Here is a 24517-nt window from a genome sequence, read left to right as displayed (position 1 = left end):
CAGAAGCAGAGAAACAGAGCAGTTTGAAAAGCTGCACGCTGACTCGTGCTGAGTGGGTCTGTATATTTCTCAGCAGAAAACCTCACACACTGTTTGTCAAAAGGCAAAAGTGACATTTACAGCAGGACGTGTAAAGTCCATCCCATCTGACGGGATGGGGGCAATGCCCTCGCGTCATCCACCTTATAAATTGATGGACGCTCACAAGAGTGAAAGCTGAAGCGTTTTATTATAAAGAAAGCAGAAGACGTTTCATGGGCCACCATTTGTCTTCCTCCAATAAACAGGGGCAGTAAATGCACGTCTGTATACAATCGAGGGCCAATTTTACAATCTGTTTTTCAATCAGTTTGAAAGACCTGTTTAAGGTACATTCTGTTCTGCTGAGCGTTTCATCTATGAATGAACATTTGATTCATTAGTTTTACAATTATCAATGTTAATTTTTCTGATCAAGAAAAGTTGGAAAATGATATCACTACACAGGGTGGGACTTCTGTTTACACTGGCTTAGTAACCTATCAAACTATGTACATACAGGGCAATAACTCCATATGCTTCAATTATCAAACTTAACTCCAACAGTCTATATTCTCAAACTAATCCTCCAGCCTTTCTCTACCATGTTGTCCTTTTCACATCAGTTTTTAATCTCCCATTTATACAGTCTCCTCCACAATGAACTCGATGGCATGCTGCGGTGAATGGCTCGTCTCCACCATGGTGATTTCATTACCATCCATGGTGATCGTGGGGACAGTAATGCCCTGAGCTCCCAGAACGGAAGAGGGCAGGATGACGACCTGTGAGGTGCCATCTAGGCCACTGAGCTGATCAGACGGGATCATGACCGTCTCAGTACCTCCTTCGCCCCCCTGCAGAACATAGATGGTCTGCACTTGGCCAGAGTCAATCTCCCCTGTGGAGGCCAGAGACGACAGCACCTTGGCCCCCTCCAGCACCTTCTGGACGTGGGCAGCCTCCGCTGCTTGTGCTGCCTGCTCAGCGTTGTCCACAGGCAGGTCTCCGTGTAGCCGGATGTGTTTATCCAGGTTGGAGCGGGAGCGGAAGGCAGCAGGGCAGTGGGGACAAGGGTAGGGCTTCTCCCCGCTGTGGGTGCGGGCGTGCTCAGTGAGCCGGGCGGCCACACTGAAACTCTTGCCACAAATCCAGCAGCAGAAAGGCCGCAGGCCGCTGTGGATGCGCTCATGGTCCTGCAGATGGGGCAGCTGGCGGAAGCGCTTGCCACATGTGGTGCACTAGTAGAGATGAAGGAGAATGGGAAAGTGGACAATGGGAAAGTGTAGAAAATATTAACAAAATGGTAACAGGGTAGCAAGAAAGTACAGTTATGTTCACAACAGTGCCAATGCACAAAACTCTACTGCAATTAATATTTTCTGAGACCTCTCTTTATATTTTTCTGCAGATGCAGCACTTCTGGCTGGGGTAGAGGAGGAGCAGAAAGAAAAGGGTACGGGGGGGAAGACAGATACAGAGCAATAAAAACGACCCAAGTGTGTTACACTGCAACTATCTTTTTCCTATTGATTAATCTGCTGTATATTTTCAGACAATCAATTATTTGTCTGGTCTATAAAACATCAGACAAGATTAAAAAAATGTGCATTACAAATGTCCTACATCTTAAGGCGATGTCCTCAAATAGCCCAAATATATCCATCTATTGGTACAGATGACTAAAATTTAAAGGAGCTGTACATAGGATTTAGTGAGATCTAGCAGTGAGGACTGCACATTGCAACCTGCTGAAACTTCTCCCATGTGCCAAGAGCGAACTCCTGGTTAGGTTTCCTGTAGTGTTCATTGTTCAGCAGGTTTTTACTGAAAGCCGAATTATGCTATATTATCTGTACACTAAGGATGACACACTTAATTTACTGCTTCTGCTACTATATCCTCCTAAATGCTACACACTGACCATCTAAGAAGCTGGAACCGAATGATATTTTGCATTTTTCTCTTGAAAAAGATGATCTGAATATCTAATCGATTATGATCTGTTTAGAGTTTGCATGTTCTCCCCCTGTGAGCGTGGGTTTTCTCTGGCTTCGTCCCACAGTCCAAAGACATGCAGGAAACTGGTGACTCTAAATTGCCAGCAGGTGTGAATGTGAGTGTGAATGGTTATTTGTCTCTATGTGTCAGCAGTGTCTGTCTTGCAACCTGTCCAGTACCTCGCCTCTCACTTACGAATTATGAATGAATGAATGAACTAATCGATTACTCTTTGCAGCTCTACACGTGTTTAAGGGATAGCATGATCAATTACACAGTGGACACCAGACAGAGATGTTGTTGAAACACTGTCTCTCTGCTCGCTACCACCTGAGTGCAGCCACAGAACTACAACCAGATACTTGATTAAACCTGCAGCACTACAAAAGAATGACTTTGTTGTGCTTTGCTTTGATTCCCACTGGGAACACTCAGATTGAATCTGTAATCCCTGCTGGCAGTTTTGCAGTTTCAGTATCTCTGCGAGATATACTCTAATAAACATCCCTTTCCTGTTGAGTTTGCTCTTTATATACTCAGTAAATATAGGTGTTCCTTCAGGAATGCACAGTATATCTGATTTAAATCAAAATTTATCCCCGAGACTGTGTGTTTGAGGACCAATACTCCCTGAACCTCAATCTTTAGCATGCCTCATAGATATGGCTCAAAGCAAAGCCACAAAAGTTAAATCAATTTCTACAGTCCGACGTGCAGCGATGGGCTTGGGTGGGTCTATAGTTGATGTCCTGCCTTGTCACCAGAGCAACAGAGAGAGAGAGAGAGGGAGAGAGAGTCCCAGAATAGTAACAGGCACAGAGGGAGCTGACAGGCCCTAACTCAGCCCTGTCATTAATCACAGGTACACAGGGAGGGAGGAAACACCCGCAGGACACACACTGCACAAATGGCCACAGTCCAGAACCGGAGACATGGCCACAGCCATGAGCAGGTGTGACCATGGGGGGTGAGGCAGTGCTGTCAATTTGAAATACAGGTGTTAAAGGGTTTGAAAGTCTTGTACAAAAAAGGATAAATTTTGATTCAGAAGGCTGAGAAAAAATTCCCTTTTAATGTAATCGCACACACCACCACCACCACCACCATCATCCTTACCTCAAAGGGCCTCTCATCAGTATGTGTCCTCATGTGAACGCTGAAGGTGGAATTGTAGGCAAATTCCTTGTGGCAAATCTGACAGCGGAAGCGGGGTCGGTTTTTGGACTTGCCGAGTGTTCCTTGGAAATGGGCCAGCACATGCTCCTCCAGGGAACTGTTGCAGGTAAAGCGGCGGCGGCAAGGCCTTACTGGGCATTTGAGAGGCGTCTGGCCTGTGTGGGATAACCGATGGAGGTCGAGGCCCTCCTGGGTCATGCAACGGTGGCCGCATAGGTCACACTCAATCTGTGGGAGGAGGGAGAGAGGAAGGAAGGAAAAAGAGTTTGAGAACAGACAGAGGGGGTAAATTAATGACAGGAGAAAAGGTTGGTGTCTTTGTGGTCTGGCTGTGACGTAACCAGGACGTCACAGTTTGATCACAAATGGGGACCTTTGTTGGATGTCACCCCGCTTTCGCTAACCTCACTTCCTTTCTGTCTGGACTGGCAAAATGCCAAAATGGTTGGTGCTCTTGTTTTCATCCTTGTTAGAAATAAATCTGTCTCTTAAGATTTAGCAATCTCTTTCACTCTGAATACCTTTGCAATGGAGAAGAAAAACCTGCCCAAAAAAATTAGAATAATCATTTATCTTCAGTGTTCCCAACCTGTCCTGTGCATCGTCCCCGGCCTTGACCCCGTCCACGACCAGTGTTCTTCTCCTCCTCTGTGGTAGGGCAACGCTGCATGTGGATTTCCAGCACAGACTGGTTCACAAACTGGGATGAACAGTGAAGACACGTCGCTGGCTGCTTGTCTGAAATGGAACAGTGTCAGGTTTTAGGCAGGTGGTCATATTCTCTCATCATCCTACAAGCTGCCACCATGCCATGCTAATATCTGATGGCTGATTTGAGCACGCTGATTGCTCACCGCCGTTCCAACAATCGTACTGCGGCAGGTGATACATAGCTGCTGATTCAGACGAAGACAGCTTTTCAGTGACAGCAAAGAATGAGCCTGTGGTTGATGGGTGCTCATAATGTGAGGACACAAGGTGAGTTCGACCTAATGTTTGTTGTAATTAGTGATTAAACAATGGGCCTTTTCTGTTTAAGTCATTTTCATGAAAACAGATGAAAATAATTATTTATGTTCACTTTCAGGGTCTCGGTATCCGGCATGCTGAATGCTCAATGTCATGACTCACCAGGATACCTGAATGGAATAGAGCCATTGTTAATGTTATGACTAACACTTGTGCTTTGTCTACTGTAACAAGACAAAATGTTTGCTGTTAAAAAAAGGCCTGTTAATTGACATAAAATAAATCAAATAATTTTGACTGTCAAAGTCGTTTATCAGGCAGCAAAACATTTGTTGGTTCTAGCTTTTTAAATGTGATGATTTGATGCTCCTCTCTGTTAAATGCAGTTAAGTGATTGTGTTTTTTTCAAGATCTCTGATGACATCACCTTGGGAGATTATCATGTGTATTTTCCATAAGGCCCAAAGTGACATCCTCAAGCTGCTTTTTTGTCCAAAACCTTGTAAAATTCAATTCGAAGTGACATAAAACAGAGAAAAGCAGCAAATCCTCACTGTTGTGAACCAAGAACCAGCAAATGTTCAGCATGTTTTTGCTTAGAAATTGATTAAGGTTAAATATGGATTTTTAAAATCATTGCAGATCATTTCTCTGTCAGTCAGTTAATCAGTTAATCTTTTCAGCTCTTATCAGCTGGTGCCCTAAGATGTAATTTGGCAAAGCAAACCGCACTCTCACTGGGTTTCTCTTGAGAACCTGGCTGACACTGATGGTCCATCAGCATGTCTATAGGTCGTCTCGCCAACATCTTGCAATCTGCTAACCATCTGTACTATCTACCCAAGTGGGGGCGTTCCGCTGCGTTCCCAGTTGGGACCCTCTAATTAAACCTTTAATAAGGACAATGTCAGCCTATGGCCCTGGACTGATCAATGGATCAATCTCTCCAATCATCTCTCTCAGAGGAGCAACGTACCTCTGACCCCTGCTTCACGCTGACTCTTCAAGCTTAGCTAATGAGGTTGCCGGGCCAACGCCCCCCCCTGATTAAGATGAAGAGTCGTCATGTTGACCCACTTCATTTACCTCCACCTTCCTCCTCTGTTCCACATGGGACTCAAATCAATGCAAAGTCATTGACCTAATGCATCAGAGGAACAATGCACATAAAACATGGATGTATGATTGTAAATACACAAGAGAAGCCACCCAGGCGAGCTGGTGGGGAAAATTATCGCCTTTGCATTAATCAATAGTAATTCACTGCATGCCGTATTGATATGATAAGAACATCACATCTTATTGGCTTTCATTACAAGCAGGCTAAAAGGGCTTTTAACTGATTTCTTGATATGCTCACCTCGTTTGGATTAATGAAAATGGTCACACAGTGAAAGGATGTATGACATAAAAAGGGCTGTCGCAGTGATGGATTTTCCCCTGTGGTGATTAAGGGCAGCTTAACAACGCAATATGTTGTATTACTGCCATTTTTTTTTGCTTCTGCAAATTACTTTATTTATCCTGATTAAAGTGTTCTGTAAATATGCTTTGTTGTTTGGTTATTATTAGGTATATTGTTGACAAAGATGACACAGTTCTAACACAAATTAAACACTTGTTTGTGGTTTATGCAGAAGCACAGTGGAGCATTGAGGTGCAATAAGGGGCACAGCGTTATTTCAGCTGAGACCCTTTGGTTGCATCTGGTTGCTATGATACAGAAAATCATCGGAAGTAAAAATGTCTGCCCAAGGTAGAGTCATTTCTCTAGATAAAGGGAAGGCTGAAAAAGGTAGGGAGAGAAGATGGCCCCATCTTTCTGTGTGGGTTCAGTATGAATGTCTCCTCCATTGTTGCTGTTCAGTTTTGTGACAGTTGGTTTTTATGGTGGGCTATTTGTCCTGTCCCTCCTCCACTGTGATTGGATGGCTGGGTAAAAAGTGACTTTTATCCAAAGCTGAATATTTTTTAAAACTCTTGACAACCAGAAAAGAACAGTTAATGTGCAGCCCTCATCGCAGAATAGAAGCTCAGCACCCTATCACGTCGCTGGCATTTGTAGCATAGTGTAAATACTAAGGCTGCCCCGACTAAGAATTTTCCAAGTCAACCAATAGTCGTCATTTAGGGCCATTAGTCGACTAGTCACCCACATGTTTATGATATTCATATAATTATCAAATTATATATTGTGGGCGGGGCAACACAATGGTTTGAGTTCAAAACCGTACTAATGAACCTTCATTAATATAAGCCTATATTTTATCTATAAGTGCACGTCACACACTGAGCAAGCCGCCTGTTAATGACGCTGTCAGCTAAGTGGCTAATGGGCATGTAGCTACCTTCATGTTTCAGATAATTTGTCATGTTTGCCTGCAGAGTTTACGTCCTTCACCTTCTCAAAATGATCCCACACTTTGGATTTCCTGCCCGACATGTTATTAACTAGCCTGTGTGATAACCGCAGGTACCGGCCCTTTAAATTAATGTGACTCCTGTCTGACTGCTGAGCGTGGCCACTTCCTGTGTCTGTCCTTTCAAATTAAATTCCCAAATGGTCCAGTCATATAGGCCCTGGTTTATTTTGACAAGGCGCAACTCCTAAAAGAGTTTCACTTTTTTTTTTTCTGCAACTAAGCAACCAATGAAATCTTGCCGACTAATGACCATTCTGGTCAACTAACGTTTGGTCAGCTATGAGGGGGCACTCCCATCAAAAACAGAAAAAAACATAAATATAGCACTTGAGGTGGTTGCTTGCCATCTCCTGCCTTCCCCTTACTGATTTGTCAATAGCACTGCATTGCGATATTTTGGTTATCGTGACAGCCCTACATAAACAGCTGACAAAAAAATATATTTAATGACAGCCCAAATGACTTGTATGTTATTTCTGTTAGCTGTAGGTTGCTCATGGTAACCATAAAAATATGGTGGTGAGTAATATTATGCCTAATCTCTCAAGACAGATTCTGCAATCTACATTGTAGAATCTGTCGGCAGCCCTGTGTGAAAGACGACTGTTGGGGGGGGGGCTTTGAGTCTGAACAATGCTGCGCTTTAGCCAATCACAATGGAGGGGGCGCGGCCGAGACGTGCAGGTGTCCCCAGGAAATGTGTACCTACAGAAACAGCAAGCTCTGCGTCCATAGCGACCACTCCAGTAATGCCGTCTCGTCAACGTGAAAAAAAATATTTTTTTCCAGCAGATGTCTGAGTTACAACATGATTGAGCTAACTGGAGTAGTTTCATGTCGTATCCGGCAACGGGAGGCTTTTAACAGATGACGTCCTGATGTTAGCTTTGCTAACTGTCCCTGTCAGCTGCAGCCACTGATGCTTTCTAGACATCGTGATTTCCCATAACTGAATAAATACCACACATAGCAACACAAAACTGCTTTGCTAGCTCAATCATGTTGTAACTAAGATATTCGCTGGAAAAAATATTTTATTCACAGACCGTTTATTGAGTTATTACCTTATTTTTATACAGTCTATGGTTATAGACAACGCTAACGGCTAACGTTAACAGCTAACAGTTAGCCCAGCTAATCTACAATAACCATATTAATTACGTGCACACAGAAATAGTAACGTTTGTTCAGTCATTGTGTTTATAGACTTAACAAACATCAGATTAGTCTACACGGTGATATAGTGACATGAAAAATATATAGCTAAACTCTGTTGGTTTTCTACCCAAAGTATTTGTAAACAACACAGCGATTCCCTGGGGGCACCGCCAGAAGTGAAAGACGTGAGGCCCCTTCACTTCCGGTTAGTCGAAAAACTCCAGGCTGTGCCTCCAGAGGTAAAGGAAGAATTTTTTTTTTACCGATGGATTTCCAGATTGTATTATGCCAGGCTGAGCCCTGGACTCTCACCTTGGTGAGTGAGCGAGTGCAGATCCAGGTCTTTCCTGCGTTTGAAGGCCTCTCCACATTCAGGGCAAGGGAATGGATGGCTGGTGTGGAGCAGTCTGTTAAACACAAAACAACACACACACATTTTCACACAAGTTTTAAACTTGTTTTATCCTGCAAAAAAGGAATCACTGGGACATGACTCCAGGGGGGAAATAAAAGGGCAAAAATGCCTCACAGGGACAGGGGGAATAGTCATGCATAATTATATTACAAAGTATAAAGACTTAAAACATCACAAATGTAAGACACATAAAAAATGTAATAAAGAGGGGGGAAAGTCATGTTTTGGTTTTAAGCTGCCACCCCATATGTGACTCACAGGAGGATTACCATTAAGTATGTGCTTAGCTGTGCTTCAGGTTAAATAAGGGGTATTAGCTGAGTGTATAACGGATGGGAAAACAAAAAACAAAAAAAAAACAGCAGTAAACTGGGAGGAGTCCGAGTAAGGACATGAAAGACTATATTTATCCGTTGCATAACATTACACTGGATATAGCCTTAGGGGAGGAGAGAAGTGTTAGGATGTATTCACCTAATGTGGCCTGCTTTCACAGTACAGAAAAAATAAAATACTGTTTTTTGAGCAGCTTCCCATAATCACAACAAGCACATATGATGTTTAAGTTTAGGAAACATAATGCTCAACTAGGTATTGCAGTAATACAAGTATATGTATAATGTATATCATACTGCTACAGCTAATGTTGCAGCAAAAGCACTAAGCTACACAAGCCACTTAAACTAAAGAAGGATGCCAGAGGTGATGTGCAAGGACCTCTCAGTGCCCGTATGAGAGGCCAGGCTGTTTCTGTTCCCTGTTAAATAGACAAGAGAAATCAATATTTCAGGGACAGCTGACCCTGAGGCAGCTGGGAGAATTAAAATTTTAGTCAGGGTCACCTCTTCTCCCAGCCAGATGTTCTTTAATGAGTAGGGGTGACACCATACGTACAGCATTAGCACTACATGTAGGTACACACTAACTGGAGTTGAAACGATCTGTTGATCGACAAAAAATTAATCAGCAGCAATTTTGATAATTACTAAGTCATTAAAGCCATTTTTAGGAAAAACTGCTGAACATTTACTGGTTCCAGCTTCTGATGTGCAAAGATGCTGCTTTTCCTCATCTTCTAAAAATAAGGAACTCAATGTCTTTGTTCAGCTAAACGTTTATTCTTGACCTTGGAAATAAACAAGATCTCAAGTATTCTTCAGTAAACTCCATCTGATGATGAAGGCTATGGGATGCAATTTAAAGCTCTGGACAAAAGCTCATAAGTGGACCTTCAGTTACATTTTTTTAAAGGACAATAGTATACACTGGAGGCTTTTTACAGACCACTTAATGGCGATTTATCAAAAATATTATTGGCAGGTAAACTGAAAAGCCCTAACGCTGATTCCTGCTAGTACTGCAGAAACTGCCCGTATGGTCCACTGGCTTCCAGAACATGCCACTGGTTTTGGCAGTCAGTATCAAGACAATCGCGAGTGTAGTTTTAGGCCACATTCATATAACTAAGTTTTCATTTAAAAACAAAAATGATCTTTTGCAACATTTCAGAACTTACGTCCGTCCATACACCCCTGAAATGCATTGCCATTGATGTTAACTGGGGGTTTGCTCAAGGATGTAAACAGGAAGCAGATTGTCTACTCTGTGGTTGTTTATGGAATTACAGAAAATACTACGAACACGGCGAAAAGTAAGACTAGAGAATTTTTTTTTTTTTTTTTTTGCTTGGACTGACAACAAGGTGCAAATGTGACTGAAAGTAACATAAGTATAAAATAGACAACGTCATACAGCAACATATAAAGGCAGTACATAAGCATAATCCATCGACAGAGGAAGCCATGGCAATGGGAAAGGAGCACCCAAACAAGAAGGATAAAACAAGAGCACCCAAACAAGAAGGATAAAATCAGCAGAGTTTGCATTTTCTCCCCGTGTCAGTGTGGATTTTTGAGGGCACTCAAGCTTCCTCTCACAGTCCAAAGACATGCAGGTTAACTAGTGACTCTAAATTGCCTGTAGGTGTGAATGTGAGTGTGAATGGTTGTCTGTCTCTATGTGTCAGCCCTGTGATAGTCTGGTGACCTGTCCGAGGTGTACCCCGCCTCTCGTCCAATGGCAGCTGGGATAGGCTCCAGCCCCCCACGACCCCCAACAGGATAAGCAGTTATGGAAAAAAAAAATCACTGTTGAGACTGATGAGGCTCAATCAGGAAGTGAATGAGGGGTCTACGCTTTTCAGTTTCTGCTTTTGGCTCTCGAGCACATTGGATTCAAAATTAAATACCGAAGTTAAAATGATAACGTTCAGTGTTCACATGCGCAGCTAGATCAGTGTCCTGCTGGTTAAACACACTACAAGGCCTTAAGTCTTAAGTTTGACCTCACAGACACTGTTTTATTTCACATCCAATGTGCTATAGCCAAAGACACACACACACACACACACACACACACACACACACACACACTACGTCCTCTCCCCCTTGCTCAACCAGGCAGGACAGGACCCGGCTCTTCCCCCATCCTGGGTTGTTATCGTTATCATCTTAATTTACTGGGCCTCTGCCTGTCAATCATATGTGGCTCCGGCTCAAGGGCACCCAGACATCTCAGTCAGTGTGTTTGCTACGCAGCTTTAAGGTCTTGCTCAGTAGTCAGACACGGCTCAGCTACTACAGCTCCTGGCAAGAGGGAGGAGGTTTATCTAAATCCTGTCCTGTGCTCTGTTTGAAACCGTAATTCTAATGTATTTACACCGTAAACAGGGTCGGAAATGATTGAATGTTGACAATCTCTTCTCCATATGGAAATCCAAAGGTTTAGAGCATGTCAGAATGTTGAATATAATGTGCTGTATGTAACTGAAGGTGTTTAATGTGTTGTAGTCATTTCCACGCATAGCCTGCAAACAAAGACTGCTGAATAACCAATGTTATGAAAGTGTTATTGTTGTTGTGTAATTACTTGTGATGTTCAAGCTGATCCTCGGTGTTGAACCGCGACGGGCAGTGAGGACAAGCGAAGAGATGAGCAGCTCCCTCATTGTCCAGAGTACACACCTGCATTGAGGGACACAGCAGTCAAGGTCAACAAAAAAAAAAAAAAAAGGATTTCACAGCAAGTTATCTCCCAAAATATAATTCTCTTTTTTTATAGAAACGTGGAAAGGTTTCAGAAGTGTGACAACAAATAACAAAATGAAGTGCATCTCTTAAAGTGGAAAGCATTTTATGAGACTGAATTCAATATCTACAAATGTGTACAAATAAGTGTCTAAAGCCCTTTCAACAGCACCAAATAAAACTCATGTACTTCAGAACTGTTGCTGGAAAAAAATCCTAGGGCAAACATTGGAGTTATTTTAATACAAGGAAAATGATAGAGACTGTACCGGTTTGCGTCCACGTTTGCGCCGCGGCTCTGTTGATGAGTGAATGCGTTGGTGTCTCTTCAGGGTGGCTGCCTGGGAGAAGTTTTTGCCACAGTCATGGCAGCCAAAGGGCTTGTTGCCCGTGTGGCTCATGCTGTGGCGCAGCAGGCTCTGGGAGTTAGTGAAGGACTTGGTGCAGACCTTCACAACAACAATAACCACCATCAGTGCCATTGTCTCATTTACAAAAGTTTAAGCACATCTTGTGAGGGAATAAAAAGTTGAATATGGCTACATTTGCTCAAATTACAATTTTCAAAACAACCTCCTTTGTGCAGAGACACCAGAGAAGCTGTCAAATATAATGAGGGCGGAGGTTCCGATTGTGTCTGCTTCAAACCTAAAACACTTCAAAAGCATTACATCATCTCGCTTGTCTGCTTTATGATGTAAGTGACACTTCCGTCAAATGAAATAATCCCTCAGATTCAAGGAAGGACATATTTGATTCAATTTTGACTGGCACCTTGCACGTGAAGAGCTTCTCTCCAGTGTGGCTGTAGACGTGGGTGCGAAGGAAGACGCGTCGGGTGAAGGTTTTGCCACAGTAGGGGCAAACATGTGGTAGTGGTGTCCGGGCCCAGTCCTGCAGTAGCTTGGCAGGTGGAGGATGGTTGGTGTTGTCCGAGTCTGCTGCAGTGCTGCCCTCTGATTCTGTGCCCTTATTTCCTGACAACACAAAAAACTTTTAAGGACCAAAGCATCCTGCAACAAATGCCTTATTCTGGGGGTTTCAAAACAAATATTTTCATTTACCTTTAAGCGCACTAACGCCGCTCAGGATCCTGATAGAGGGCCTACTTCTCTTAGCAAGGGGTGAACCTGATTCACCAGCAGAGGCAGATGGAGAAAGCAGCCGCTTTGAGCTCTGTGCAGCATCTTGAGGTTTAGTAGTCTCATCACCAGTTTCAGCTCCATCCACCACCTCTGTCGCTGACATGAAGCGGTGCTGGCGGCGATGGTACAGGTACTGGGTGGTGTTCATGAAGCTCTCGCCACAATGGGGGCAACTGTGTAGCGGCTCCTTCAGGTCATGCTTCTGCTTACGATGGGAGACCAGTCCTTCCTCCTCATTGAAGCTCTCTCCACACTGAGTGCACATGAACAACTCAGGCTGTGTGAAACTGGAGGTGACACTCATGGTGGAGGGAGTGGCGTCCAGGCCCTGCTCTTCAGTCCCGTTGCTTCGAACACAAACTTCCTCTGATGTCTCTTCAGGAACCACTTCCACCCTTTCCTCGCCTTTCTGCCGGTGTTGCTTACGGTGGTAAAGAAAAAGGGTTGTGTTTAGGAAGCTCTCCCCACACACAGAGCAGCGGTGTAGAGCTTCCTCAAAGCCGTGTTGGGTCTTGCGGTGGGCCACTAGTTCAGACACCAGGCCAAAGCATGAGCCACAGTCCACACACAGGAGCACTGGTTCTGGCTTAGGCTTTTTGTTGGCCCCTCTCCTCCTGGGAGAAGAATCCTCTTGAATTGAAGTCGAGGCAGCTGCCTCAGTAACAAGAGGTTCGGAGCTCTGAGCTGAAGAGGTCTCTGCAACTTGCTGCCCCTCTTCTTCTGTTATGGGATCCTCCTCTGGTTCTGGTTTAATGTTTTCCCTGATTTCACTGTTCGAGAGAGAAGAATCATCTGGATTTAAAGTCGCATTGGAGCTCTGAGCTGAAGCCACTTCCAGCTCAGGTTGTGAACCTCCTGGCTCAGGTTGTGACCCTTCTGGCTCAGGCTGTGATGCTTCAGGCTCATGTTGTGATGCTTCTGGCTCAGGCTGTGCACCTTCAGTTGAAGGTTTCGACTTGCCAGCAGACTGCTGACATGTCTCTTCTTTACGGTGCTGCTGCCAAAGGTCCAAGGTCTTGAAAAGTTCATCACAGTCCCCACACTGGTAGAGGATTCTGGGCTGGTCTGATGTCACATTTGCACTGACCGCAGCCTGCTTGAGAACATTCTTCACTGGCTGCACCGAGGGATGTTCTGTTTGGATTTGAATCTGTGGGGCTGCAATTGTCCTTGATATATTTATTACCTGTTGCTGTGAAGACAAGAGAGGAAGAAAGAAGAAATCAGAGATTATCTTTTATGTTTCACTTGTTGCGTTTGTTTCTGTGTACGAAAGAAACGACTCCCTGTAATACTAATCAAATAGCTCTTTCAGGTGAATTTAACCTGCGGCATTTTTCTTATATTTCATTCTTTTTGGCAGATGAGGCATGAGAATTCATTGTTGGGGTACTGAGGTCAATTAGAGCTGTGTGTGTTTATAGCCAAGGTTCCTCTGAGAGCTCCAGACAGCCAAGATAAGGCCTCGGCCTGGCTGATAACTATCAAAGGCCCATCAGGGTTGAATGGGTCACTCCACAGGGTTTTACATTGGCTCCCTCAATCTATCTGGATGATAAAAACAAAACATCAAGGTCGAGGTTAAAGACGTCTGAAACTGTCTCAATTACAGCAGTTCAATATGCCTCAGATACTGAAATGATTTATGGTGCTTTTGTTTTAGCATTCGGATATATGAATACTGAAGACCTCCTCCATGTGCTATGGCTGATTTAATAGATGTTTTTTTCCTTTAACAAATACAGACTGCATGTTAACATCAGACGTAATGTAATGAAGACTGCTCATAAAGTAGTATCAGAGACTTGGCTGATGGTCTGCTTAGTGTGGTTTTCTTATTTGTGCTCTTACAAAAAATATCTTTTAAATAACGTATCCTTGTGTCTCCTATTCAAATTGAAATTGGCCCAATTCAGTGTGTTTGCATTCACTGTTTTTGTCCTAGTGCATAATAAATGATAATTAAATGTGTAATGAATCAAAATCTGAGGTAAAAATATTTTAACAAAGACATAACATTTCTGTAAATCTTCCTCCACAGCTCCAGCATGCACAAAAACAGCAACATTCCCAGATACAGCACAAAAATAGTCTCTGTTACTACACTGGACATCAGGTTGCACATGATATCAGTGGGAAGTATTAGTGGGAAAAAGTAGGCTCTGTCCTGTGTTCATAACAATCATGTCGTGTCACTCAATTCCCTTTCACAGAAAAACAGCCTGTTATAAAGGCTCAGAGCTCAATATATATTTTCTGATAACTGGATAGGTCTTTACCATTCAGAATGAAACTTTTCACACTGTGCAAGAAAACCTTTGCCAGCCTTAAAATGGAGGCAGCTAGAAGAACCTGAGTTTTTATTATAGATTTTTTCACCTCCGTGTAATCCCAATGTCTTTCTCCCTCACAGAATCAAAAAAAAAGAAGTGAAATGTTGTGATCATTTCAGTCTTCATGTCCCTGACAGTGTGATCTCATCTTCCTTCACCTGCACATTGGAGAAGTCTTAAAGTCATATTTATGCATTGTCTGACACAATATAATATTTGGCATTTTCTATGTTTATTTCATAGCCCCATTATTTTTTATTATTTTATTTTATCTTTATTTTAAGAGTAAAGCATTTATTTTAATTTTTGAATCGAGGCTTTTATTGTAGAAGTTAAAGTGTAGTTTTAAGTGGAGTGATATTGTATCTTTTACAAAAGGGAAAAAACAAACCTAATCTTTTTGACCTATGTGATAAGTGCGCAAGGTTTTACTTTGTTTCTTTCATATTGTATTTAATACAGCTTCGGCTAACAGCTGGAGGACTATCCAAAATTATTATGGCTTGACTGTGTGTTGTTAGTTGGAGTTGAAGCCAGTAAAGGATGATATCCCAAACAGACAATTCAACTTTTCTCACTCGCTCACTTACAATAAAGTAGACTACACCGCAGATTGGTAAACATTTGAACGTGCTAATTAAATGCTGAATTAAGGCAGCATGGTGTTTTATCTTAATGCAGAAGACGACATCAAAGCTCTCTGTTTATTTGAAGCATTTATTGCACACATTGTGGTGCTTAACTGCTGCTTACATTAAGCTGCTGGTTGCAAGTACCGAAACTACAAACATGGCAGATGACATCCCTTACTATGCAACACCTCTTGTTTAAAACAGACTCTATTAGCATTGTCATGAAGATAGGTAGCAAGCCGCTAGCCACATACACTTAAAATCAGGTCTAACAACTTTTGACCATGCAGTTGGCTTCTTACATCTTTTGCAACTAAGGAAAGGATTTAAGCTTTCAGAGAGCAACCCCATTGAGATTGATTACCAATTACTAAATCTCTGTTGGAGCCTGCTAAGGCCCCCTGATCACACTGAAAGCGTTTTGGCAGTTGGAGGCGGCTTTTTGTAATTGTTTTTAAAGACAATTTAGCTTTTTGTTCACTGTTTTTGTGTTGCTACTCCTCACATTTCTGCGTGCTAGGAAGAAATGCTGGAGTGCCCCGAACTCTTTGAATTGAAAAAACTTCAACTCAGGGTGTAAAAGCGCCCCACATAATCTCCGTTTTTGCCCTCACTGTCCAGTCACATGATTTGAGAAGCGGGCCTTCTGTGGTGGTCACGACAAGTTTACAGCTGGTAAACAATGGAGGAGAAACTGGTGGTAGCGGTTGCTGGATATCCAGAGCTATATGACTTTACAAACCACAGTTACCACGATCTCAATAGAAAACAGTGGGCATAGAGGCATTTAAGTGCAGTACTTTAAATTTCGCGTACGTAGTTTTCATACATTTAAACTATGTTAACAATTAACATGAACTGTTGGGTTGCATATAGTTAATAGCTTTGTGCTAAGCTAACATGAGGAGCTGATGGGGCGGTTTCCCGGCAACAATAAAAAAAGGTGCAACAGGCGTTTTTTCACAAGTGGCTTCAATTTTTTTAAAAAGGCAGAGCGGTGCATCTTGCGTGTTTCAATCGACAAAACACTTTCTGTGTGATGGGGGCGTAATATTGCCGTACATAGGGCTTGGTATTGTTTAAAAAATTAGGATACCAGAACTAATATCAGTACCTTTAAAGTGATACAGATACCAATAGAGTACTTCACTCACCCAACCCTAGCCCTGTGTGAAGTGCATATACAGTATTTTTAGTAAGCTGATAAGGAAGTTTGCAAATGCGTCATACTTAGCTCTAAAATGGAAATCAGAGGAGGGGGTGAATTTGTTTTGATAGAGCAGGCATATTTTGACTTGTTTAGTGAACAGTTTTGAGGAGACATTCACACTATCTGATCTCAATGTCCTATCATGAACGTTCCCTGAATTACATCACTAATCTGAGAAACGAGTAGAAACATTTGTTTAAAGAGGTCGTTGCAGCCGCAAACAGCCACTGTTTTACTGCAATGTCACATTGTATACACAGAAATTATGCTAATCTATCTTATGAAGTGGGGATGATGCAATAAACCAGCTTATAGGAAAGTGGAGTCCAGGCAACCATACGGTAGCCAGGTTTTATAGTGTTTCCCCAGCTGATTCATCTACGAGAAGGCCCATGAGCGATCCATCAGGAGAAAGGGTGGCACTGACTGATGCATTTCTCATGCTCCTCTTCCCGCTGGCGACTCAGGATGCAATTTGTCTGTCATGAGTGTCACTGTGCTTTATGGACATGTGCTGAAGACTGTAAGGATGGAAGTCCAGGCACAAGTTTAGACGGCCATACTGTGCTGCCAAACAAGGGCCAATGACTGCTTTTAACCCTGAGGGGCTCTCTGAAGCTGTCATGGGAAAGCCAAGAGAAAAAAGTGCCAGTTGCACCGAGTCTCAGCTCAATATGTCAAAGTTAAATGGAGTAACTCGCCCCATTATACAACTTTGGAACTCTGCAATTCAAATAGCATCTTTGCTGAACTCAGAATTAAGAGAGCTCAGCAATATTTCCAAAGAATATATTCCAAACAGGACACGTAATGTAGAAAATATTGGAGACAATGCAAAAATCCACGGGTCTCTGAAATTCACTATAAGCCCAAACAATAGAAATACAACTAGATTTACATATAGAAGCACAGATTTAGTACACAAGGGGGAAACACAGAAAAAGATTTCAGTCTTGAAAACTAATTGTTCAGAATTATTGAAGGAACATTCTGGTGATTTAGCTGGACTTTTCTACTATGTAATAATGGCGTACGAGACCTCAATCTGGCCTACTATCTTTATTACATCATCCCCACCTGCTCCCAATCTTTACCTCTACTGTCATTTATCCAAATCATGCCCAAAAAAATGCAGAATTGACTTATATTTCTTTTAACTATGTGGTTATTGAAATGTATCATATGACCAAATACAACCTGTCTATTAAGATGCCATGTATGCTCTGACTTCAGAATAGAGCTCAACAAACAACTCTGGTATATCTGATGTATACACACGTGCACTGTCAAATATCCCGAAATATAAAGCCCGCTTTGAAAAACAACACTTCAGTGCCCCCAGGCCAAAAACATTTTTTTACTGCAAATATCCATTCCTGTGTTTCGGGTGTAAACTGCAGTGGCACTCTGCTGTGAGATCATGAGTGAGTGTCTGTGGTTAGTTCACATGTCTGTAATAACAGTGGGACAACTGAATATCCATTATGTAAACTGCTACGGGGGGGAATCTACATAGAAAAATCTAGCATAGTATTGTGATATTTTGCATGGCACTATTATATCAATACATGGATGCCACATATCAGTTTTTTATTATATAAATCATCAATACTGCAAATAAAAATTACACTTTTGGTAGCCTACTAGAATGATAACATCAATTGCTTGTTCAGTCCACTAGTTACATTGTGCTGCAATAAAAATGAAGTGTGATGAGCAGACTGAACATTTTATCTTATTAGATAAAACAGATGTTGACTAAGTTTTCCTTTGGGGGTATAATTTGCAGTTGAAAAAATGTTGCAGTATATTGCAACACCCCTGATGATTACCACCCCTAACAGGAAGATTGTGATGGCGGTAGACTACCAGTTATCGAGAGGCTCAGTAGTGAGCAACACGCTAACCTGTCAACGGATTTGGTGTTTTTGTGTTTCTATCCGAGCTAAACTACAGAATATTCATTGTTCTCGGCATCAGTGAAAACTCAACTCCTGGCATTTGCTCTTGTCCTCCAACACTAATTTGGAAGAATGAAATAACCACAGTATTTAGATTTAAAAGTGGCTTGTTTTAATTAATAAATGCTGTGAGTTAGATCTAATTCATGCTCATGTGGTTCGTGTGGATTTTAAAAAAGTAACATGATACATATTTAGAAAATGAGGTTAATTGTTAAATATTTAAAGAAACTGTGTTAAATTTGAGATCAGAATTTGGCGGCCCTGCTTTCACCGGCAAATCCACCAGGCCAAAGCAACCAACCCAGGGATACTGTGCACTCCATAATCAATCCACTTCTAGCACTGCCACGTTTTTGCCCGTTACACCTGTTTGCCTCACTAATGAGTCATTACTCTGATAAACAACGTGCTAATGTGTTATTTTGCCATTAACCTAGACAGAAAGCAGTTCCAGGTAGCACTTAAGTACTTAGAGAACTGTTGAATAACCTGCGGGTCTTACTGCACGGCCGTCGCCAGTTTATCAGGGTAAAAGTTAGAGATGTGACAGACATTCTGGTGCAATGACACACTGACTGATATTTGACTTAAAAAGTTCACCAGTAGAGGTACACACATGTGTTCCAGTGCCAGTAAAGAAAAGGGTTTTATACCTGATGTCAAGATCTTCATATCTGTTGTGTTGCAGTTTGACCGTTTGTCCATGTCGGCTAAAACTTCTCTAAACCTTCATGAGTGTAGGATTTATTGCAGGACTCTTGTCTTTCACTGCATTAGTTAAGGTAGTTGTACCTAACAAACTAGCTTATTCCCTAATAAGCACTGTCATCATCGAACCCAAAAAAACATCTACTTGTTATTCTAGAACTAAACATATGACATCAGCGTACATCTAAATCAGATATTAATACACAGCAATCCCTGTAAATGAGTTGGTAAATCATTACGAACAACTCAATGTTAAGTGCTCTGGTCAAGGTCACTATTACTATGATGAGTAGCAGAGCATTGTCAATTTATTCCTAAAGTCATACTTGTCACTTCAGTGTCATTCTCAAGTTCTGACAAAGAGGCTTTTATGCCATCAACCTGCCGGACGTTTCTGGCCACACCGCCACAGTATTGATGTTTGATGTTCAGTTCTGTTCCCTGCTTAAATCAAGATCCTGCACTCAGGACACCCAGGCTCAACCCCAGTGATAGAAATGGGACCGTGCCAGTATTTACCCGACTCTGTAGAAGGGGAACAGTGATGGGGGTGGTTCCAGATGTTTCTGGCGGTTCATCCTCGGCAGTGCAAGTCAACTGGTGCTCGAGTACCTCTTCTAGGGTGTTGAACTCCTGGTAGCAGGGGAAGCACATGTACACTGACGAACTCTCCATGGCTGCCAGGGGATCAGAAATCAAAAACATTTCATAAGAAGTGCAGCAATGCAAAACTGATTTAGATAAAGGTGAAACAGTTCACAACTCTCAGCATGCTTAGAATATGAAAGTAATAGCACAACGTGAGCCTTATACCGATGCCTACCAAGCAGTGCATTTCATCTGAAGATAGGTTGTGAACATTGCCCTCTTCTGATGAAAAGAAGTGCCTGCATATATTATCAAGACAACAGCTTGGATACATGCACCAGGAGGCTAACCCTGAGGTTGCCAGGATGACTCACCATGCTCTGAGCCCTTGCTAATTGTTATTTTGACCATGCAGGTTGCTGCTCAGGTAGACCTTGCCAAGTCTTATTCTCTCTCTGCCATTTCATGGGGCTGAGCCGAACGTTTAGCTTCAACATCAATTAGATATGTGCTGTAATTAGACCCACTGGATGTGCGGTCTAGCTCATGCTGCTGCTCAATGTAGCTATAATCAAAACACGATCTCTGCATTCCTGCCCACGCACTGGATGCCCATCAGACCTATACCGCACTATCAAAGCTCAGCTTTGAAAAAAGAATCTTGCAAAGCAAAGAAGTTCACTGGAGGACATATTAATAACTTTGAAATACATAAATGTGGCACACCTGCTAGTTGATCATTACCAGCTGCGACAAGGGGTGGTATTGTTTTCACCTTGTGATTCTGTGTTTGTGTTGGCAAATGTGGTCCTTGCGACACCCTTGGCAGCAGGAACTAAAACAGAAGCAGTTTGAATATTTCCCCCATGTGTTTATAGATCTTTCTGTCGACAGAGTCTATCACCATGATAGCATGACAACCCTGCAAAAACCAGCCACAAAACTTTGTGGGTGTGTGGTTGAGATCACAATAAAGGCTGAGTTTGAAGATGGGCATGGAAGTAGGGGGTCTGGAAGAAGGGAAGGGTCATTAGCCCCTTCACTTCGCGGCTAGAGCAATCCCATCAAAACATGGTCTCTACTTTAAATTGTCAGACAAGGCTATCACTTAAATGGATAAGGTTGGCAATGTCCAAATTCATGTCCATATTTTTGACATTGTCGACAGATGCCATTACCAAAACCAGTAATAACTGTTGGTATGTTGGTTGTATGTTCCTCTGTCTCCAAATGCTTTCAAGCTTCACAGCATGTCGCTTACACTTAGTCCCAAGCCCATGTGTTCCTACTTCAAATTCTGTCATTTAAAAAAAAAAAATGCTCCCTATCCAAAACAAAAAAAGAAATGTTCTAAAACACCTGGGTGCTGTAGGTTTTTTGCAAAAGTTACTCACAGTCAATAAAATTTGTTTTTGCCTGGAGCTGTGCTCAGCTGCAGGTTTGGTGATTTAGTCAGTATACACAGCAGTAGGACAGGGAGACTCGTGGCTCACAAATGTGTTTTCAACAGTTTTTAGACAGTGGATGTCATGAGGCTTTATCAGGCATTTGCCACACAGGAAATACTTGTTAGTGAGATAAAGTCATTGTTGGTTTTGTTTTTTGGAGTCCTATTAATAATAGAAAAAAATGAATAGAGCCACACTTATCTTTTAAACAGCCAATTAGAGCATAATAATACCCCACTGCCCCCTGTTGGGATGATAGTCTAGTGAGGTCTGTGTCTATTTGTGTCCTTTTTTATCAGCACAAACTATATTGTCCTGGTCAGATACAAACCGCTATGTTTGTGCAACACTGCTACACATCACTCGGGCAGAAACATTAAAGGATCAGATATGAGGTGTTCTGCATCTGCTTTTATCCATTAACCTGTAGGCACCAGTTGTAATTTGCATTTTGACAATGTGCAACATTTTTGTCTGAACAGGAGCTCATCTTTGTTCCCAGGGTTTTTTGATCACCAGCTCAAAGTCCTCATAGTGTGACACATTAAAGGGATAGTTAGAATTTTTTGAAGTGGGGCTGTATGGGGTCCTTGTCCATTGTCAGTGCATTACCTACAGCAGACGTCAGTCAACATACCCCCATTTTGGAGAGGCAGGAGGGGAGTCTGACATGGAAGCTAAGCAGTTGTTGTGCTGTGGATGGGGGCAGCAACAAAACAGATTTTAGCCACCTAAAAAAGTTAAAGTGTGCATAATATTGAGAGTATTTTCACCACTTTCACATCAGACAGCCTGTTTCAACAGGGAGGCTGTTAATAGCTTTAGTTCCCCATCTATGCCCTTATCAAAGCCACCAGACTCCATTAAGAAAAACATTTATTTTAGGTTGCTGACCACGGGAGCTGCTGGCCGTCTGCTGCCTCGATTAGTTAGTTTGTATTATTGCATGACTTTGGTGAATCTGAACTTACCCTTTTAACCACAAAGTTACATGCACAACACAAACAAAAATATCTTATCAAGGCACCCCAGACCAGCAGCTCCTGTGTTCAGGGATGTTAAATTACTGGTTTTCTTAATGGAGTCTGGCTTTGAAGAAAGCGATATAACAGCTTCATTTTCCCAAAGGAGATCCCTGTCTGACATTAAGGTAAAGCTGTGAAAATACATTCAATATAGTGCACACTTAAACTGATACTGATTTTTGGAGGGGTAGATCTTTCTTTAGGTGGGTGAATATGTTTTGCTGCGGTCTCCTCCACAGCAGTACATTGCTTAGATTTAATTTCAGGCTCCAGCCCACTTCTCCAAACTGGGGGGCATGCTGACTGACATCCTCTATATGTAATACACTGTCTATGGATAAGTACCCCATCTCTTTAAGGAGGCATTTCAAAGGGTTTAATGTTCTCTGCAATATTTTCCCTTGATCAAACGTTCAACTTCTGTTTCTGTGGGTCAGTTTGGTTAAATCACCCACCTGCAGCTTATGGTCTCCTTAAGTTTACTCCTTAAAACCTACGCCCTCAAATTTCTGAGCAAGACAGTCCTCTTGAATTTTGACATTGACATCTCCACAGTGGCTGAGTGGATTTTTAACAGTCAAACTGCATGAAACGTCCATGTTTTTTGTTATTGGCATTGTGAGCTGAGGAGCCTGCCTTTACAAATCTCTTACAATGTCATTTCAATAGATGTAGGTCCCTGGGAACATTGGGATGACCCTGTCTAGGCGCTATGAATGTTGTTGCATGATAAGCACTGTGGAGGCTAACCCAACGTTAGCCGATACTTGACTGTTTACTGCAGGGTCAAAAATGTCAGTCCAATGTTGACTCGAAGGAAGACACGAGGGACAAAATACACACCAATGACACCTAGTTCATGTATTCACCGGCTAATATCAAGCCTCATGTTAGCTCCGTTCACTGTTTTCCTTTGGGGGTCTAACCCGAGCTAGCAGGGATGACAGCCGAGTCGAAGCTAACGGTTAGCAGCTAGCTAACAAACTGTGTTATCTTCAACCAGCGCTGTGTTGCTAACATGCAGCGATGGCCATTTTTCCTAGCAACATGGCTAACGTCCCTCCGGCGTGGTAGCTAGCTCTCTTGCTAGCTCAGAAACAACCGTCAGGTTGGTGCCTGATAGCGGGTACAGGTGCCATGTTAGCTTGCAACTAAACTCCTTTTACCACTTGGACCACTGGTGCTTACTTTGTGGTACCAAGGAGAAGAAGAAGAAAATAACGAAGAAGGAGGGCGGGATACGCTTCTTCGGTGGTATAATGGCGGCGAGAGACTAAAAGTTAACATTAGCTGTCTCCCCCCGTTGAAAACCTCCATACATAGATACCAGCGCGCAATATGTCACCGAAAAAGTAACATTCATATAAAATAAGTAAATATTATTCAACATAACTCACCGCACTCAGGCGTTACCGGTCGAGGAAATAGCACAACAACTTCAGTTTTTTCTGTATGTTAGAAGGCTCGATCTGATTGGCTGTATCGGTCACTTCATAAACCAATAGTGGTCGTTTACATATGTCACTGAGGCAGTTTGTAGTCCAAAAGCGCGCCAGCAGGATTAGTGCAGTCCAAACATCCTGCTGGTGGACTGGCAGAATGTTAAATACACAACGCCAGATTTATAAAAACAACTCACAGTTTTAATACTTTTGTAATGAATTTCGCCTTTATTGTAAAAAGTCCCTGAAGTATATGAGATTAAAATCTGCAGAACAACTCCCGAGAAGATTAAAAATGTATTATTAGTATGATTACCTTTATTTAATCTCAAGAAAATCATTGAGGGCTGGCCCTCATATGCAATGATGAGTATAAATACAAAAAACAATCATGAACACAATGGTGCTTCTATTTTATATATATACTTTGGACATGTCCAGCACTAGACAAATGGTGGAAAAACATCTAGCAGGTAATATTTGATGTCCTAAAAAAGGTTTGAAGTCTTTGTAACACTGTCTATCAAGGTTCAACCATGCATTTTCAGGACTCTGACTTGTCTTATTTTGAGAAGAGATGGATTATCTTGATTTGTACAACAGCTAAACCGATACTGCTGGGGCACTGGAGGAAAAAACACCCACCCCCACATGAAGAATGGACTACATCAATGCATCAGTTGGCTGAATAAACTTGATCAGGTTATGTCTACATGGGGCCCTTTCATTAGCTGGCTGCATGCAATGTAGAGGTCGATGCAATAATCAATGCAACT

At 42.2% G+C, this 24517-nt stretch overlaps 1 protein-coding gene across 2 annotated transcripts; it reads right to left on the bottom strand.

Annotated features, from left to right (window-relative positions):
- Positions 1-210: 210 nt before the first annotated feature.
- On the bottom strand, positions 211-23833 carry znf574 (zinc finger protein 574). Of its 2 annotated transcripts, none has more exons than XM_033641607.2 (10): positions 23697-23833; positions 19758-19915; positions 12311-13583; positions 12021-12223; positions 11516-11695; positions 11089-11183; positions 8058-8152; positions 3785-3933; positions 3136-3423; positions 211-1259 (listed from the first exon to the last, which is right to left on the bottom strand). In XM_033641607.2, the coding sequence occupies exons 2-10, from the start codon at positions 19911-19913 to the stop codon at positions 660-662; spliced, it is 3039 nt and encodes a 1012-aa protein (XP_033497498.1). In that variant the 5' UTR covers positions 19914-19915; positions 23697-23833; the 3' UTR covers positions 211-659. The 2 variants fall into 2 exon arrangements, with proteins under 2 accessions (XP_033497498.1, XP_078027812.1); XM_078171686.1 differs by lacking the exon at positions 23697-23833 and adding an exon at positions 20553-20657.
- Positions 23834-24517: the final 684 nt, after the last annotated feature.

The sequence above is a fragment of the Epinephelus lanceolatus genome, chromosome 10 (assembly GCF_041903045.1).
Source record: "Epinephelus lanceolatus isolate andai-2023 chromosome 10, ASM4190304v1, whole genome shotgun sequence".
Classification (NCBI taxonomy): Eukaryota; Metazoa; Chordata; class Actinopteri; order Perciformes; family Serranidae; genus Epinephelus; species Epinephelus lanceolatus.
The sequence above is the reverse complement of the archived record's forward strand: the minus strand, read 5'-3'. Positions and strand labels throughout refer to the sequence as shown.

What these genes read in the sequence shown, in the direction of transcription:
- znf574 (XM_033641607.2), bottom strand. Translation starts at nt 19,913, where the DNA reads ATGGAGAGTTCGTCAGTGTACATGTGCTTCCCCTGCTACCAGGAGTTC. An exon ending in CGGCGTTAGTGCGCTTAAAG is followed by an intron (nt 12,224 to 12,310) that starts GTAAATGAAAAT and finishes TTGTGTTGTCAG; the next exon opens with GAAATAAGGGCACAGAATCA. An exon ending in GCACTCGCTCACTCACCAAG is followed by an intron (nt 3,934 to 8,057) that starts GTGAGAGTCCAG and finishes GTTCCATTTCAG; the next exon opens with ACAAGCAGCCAGCGACGTGT.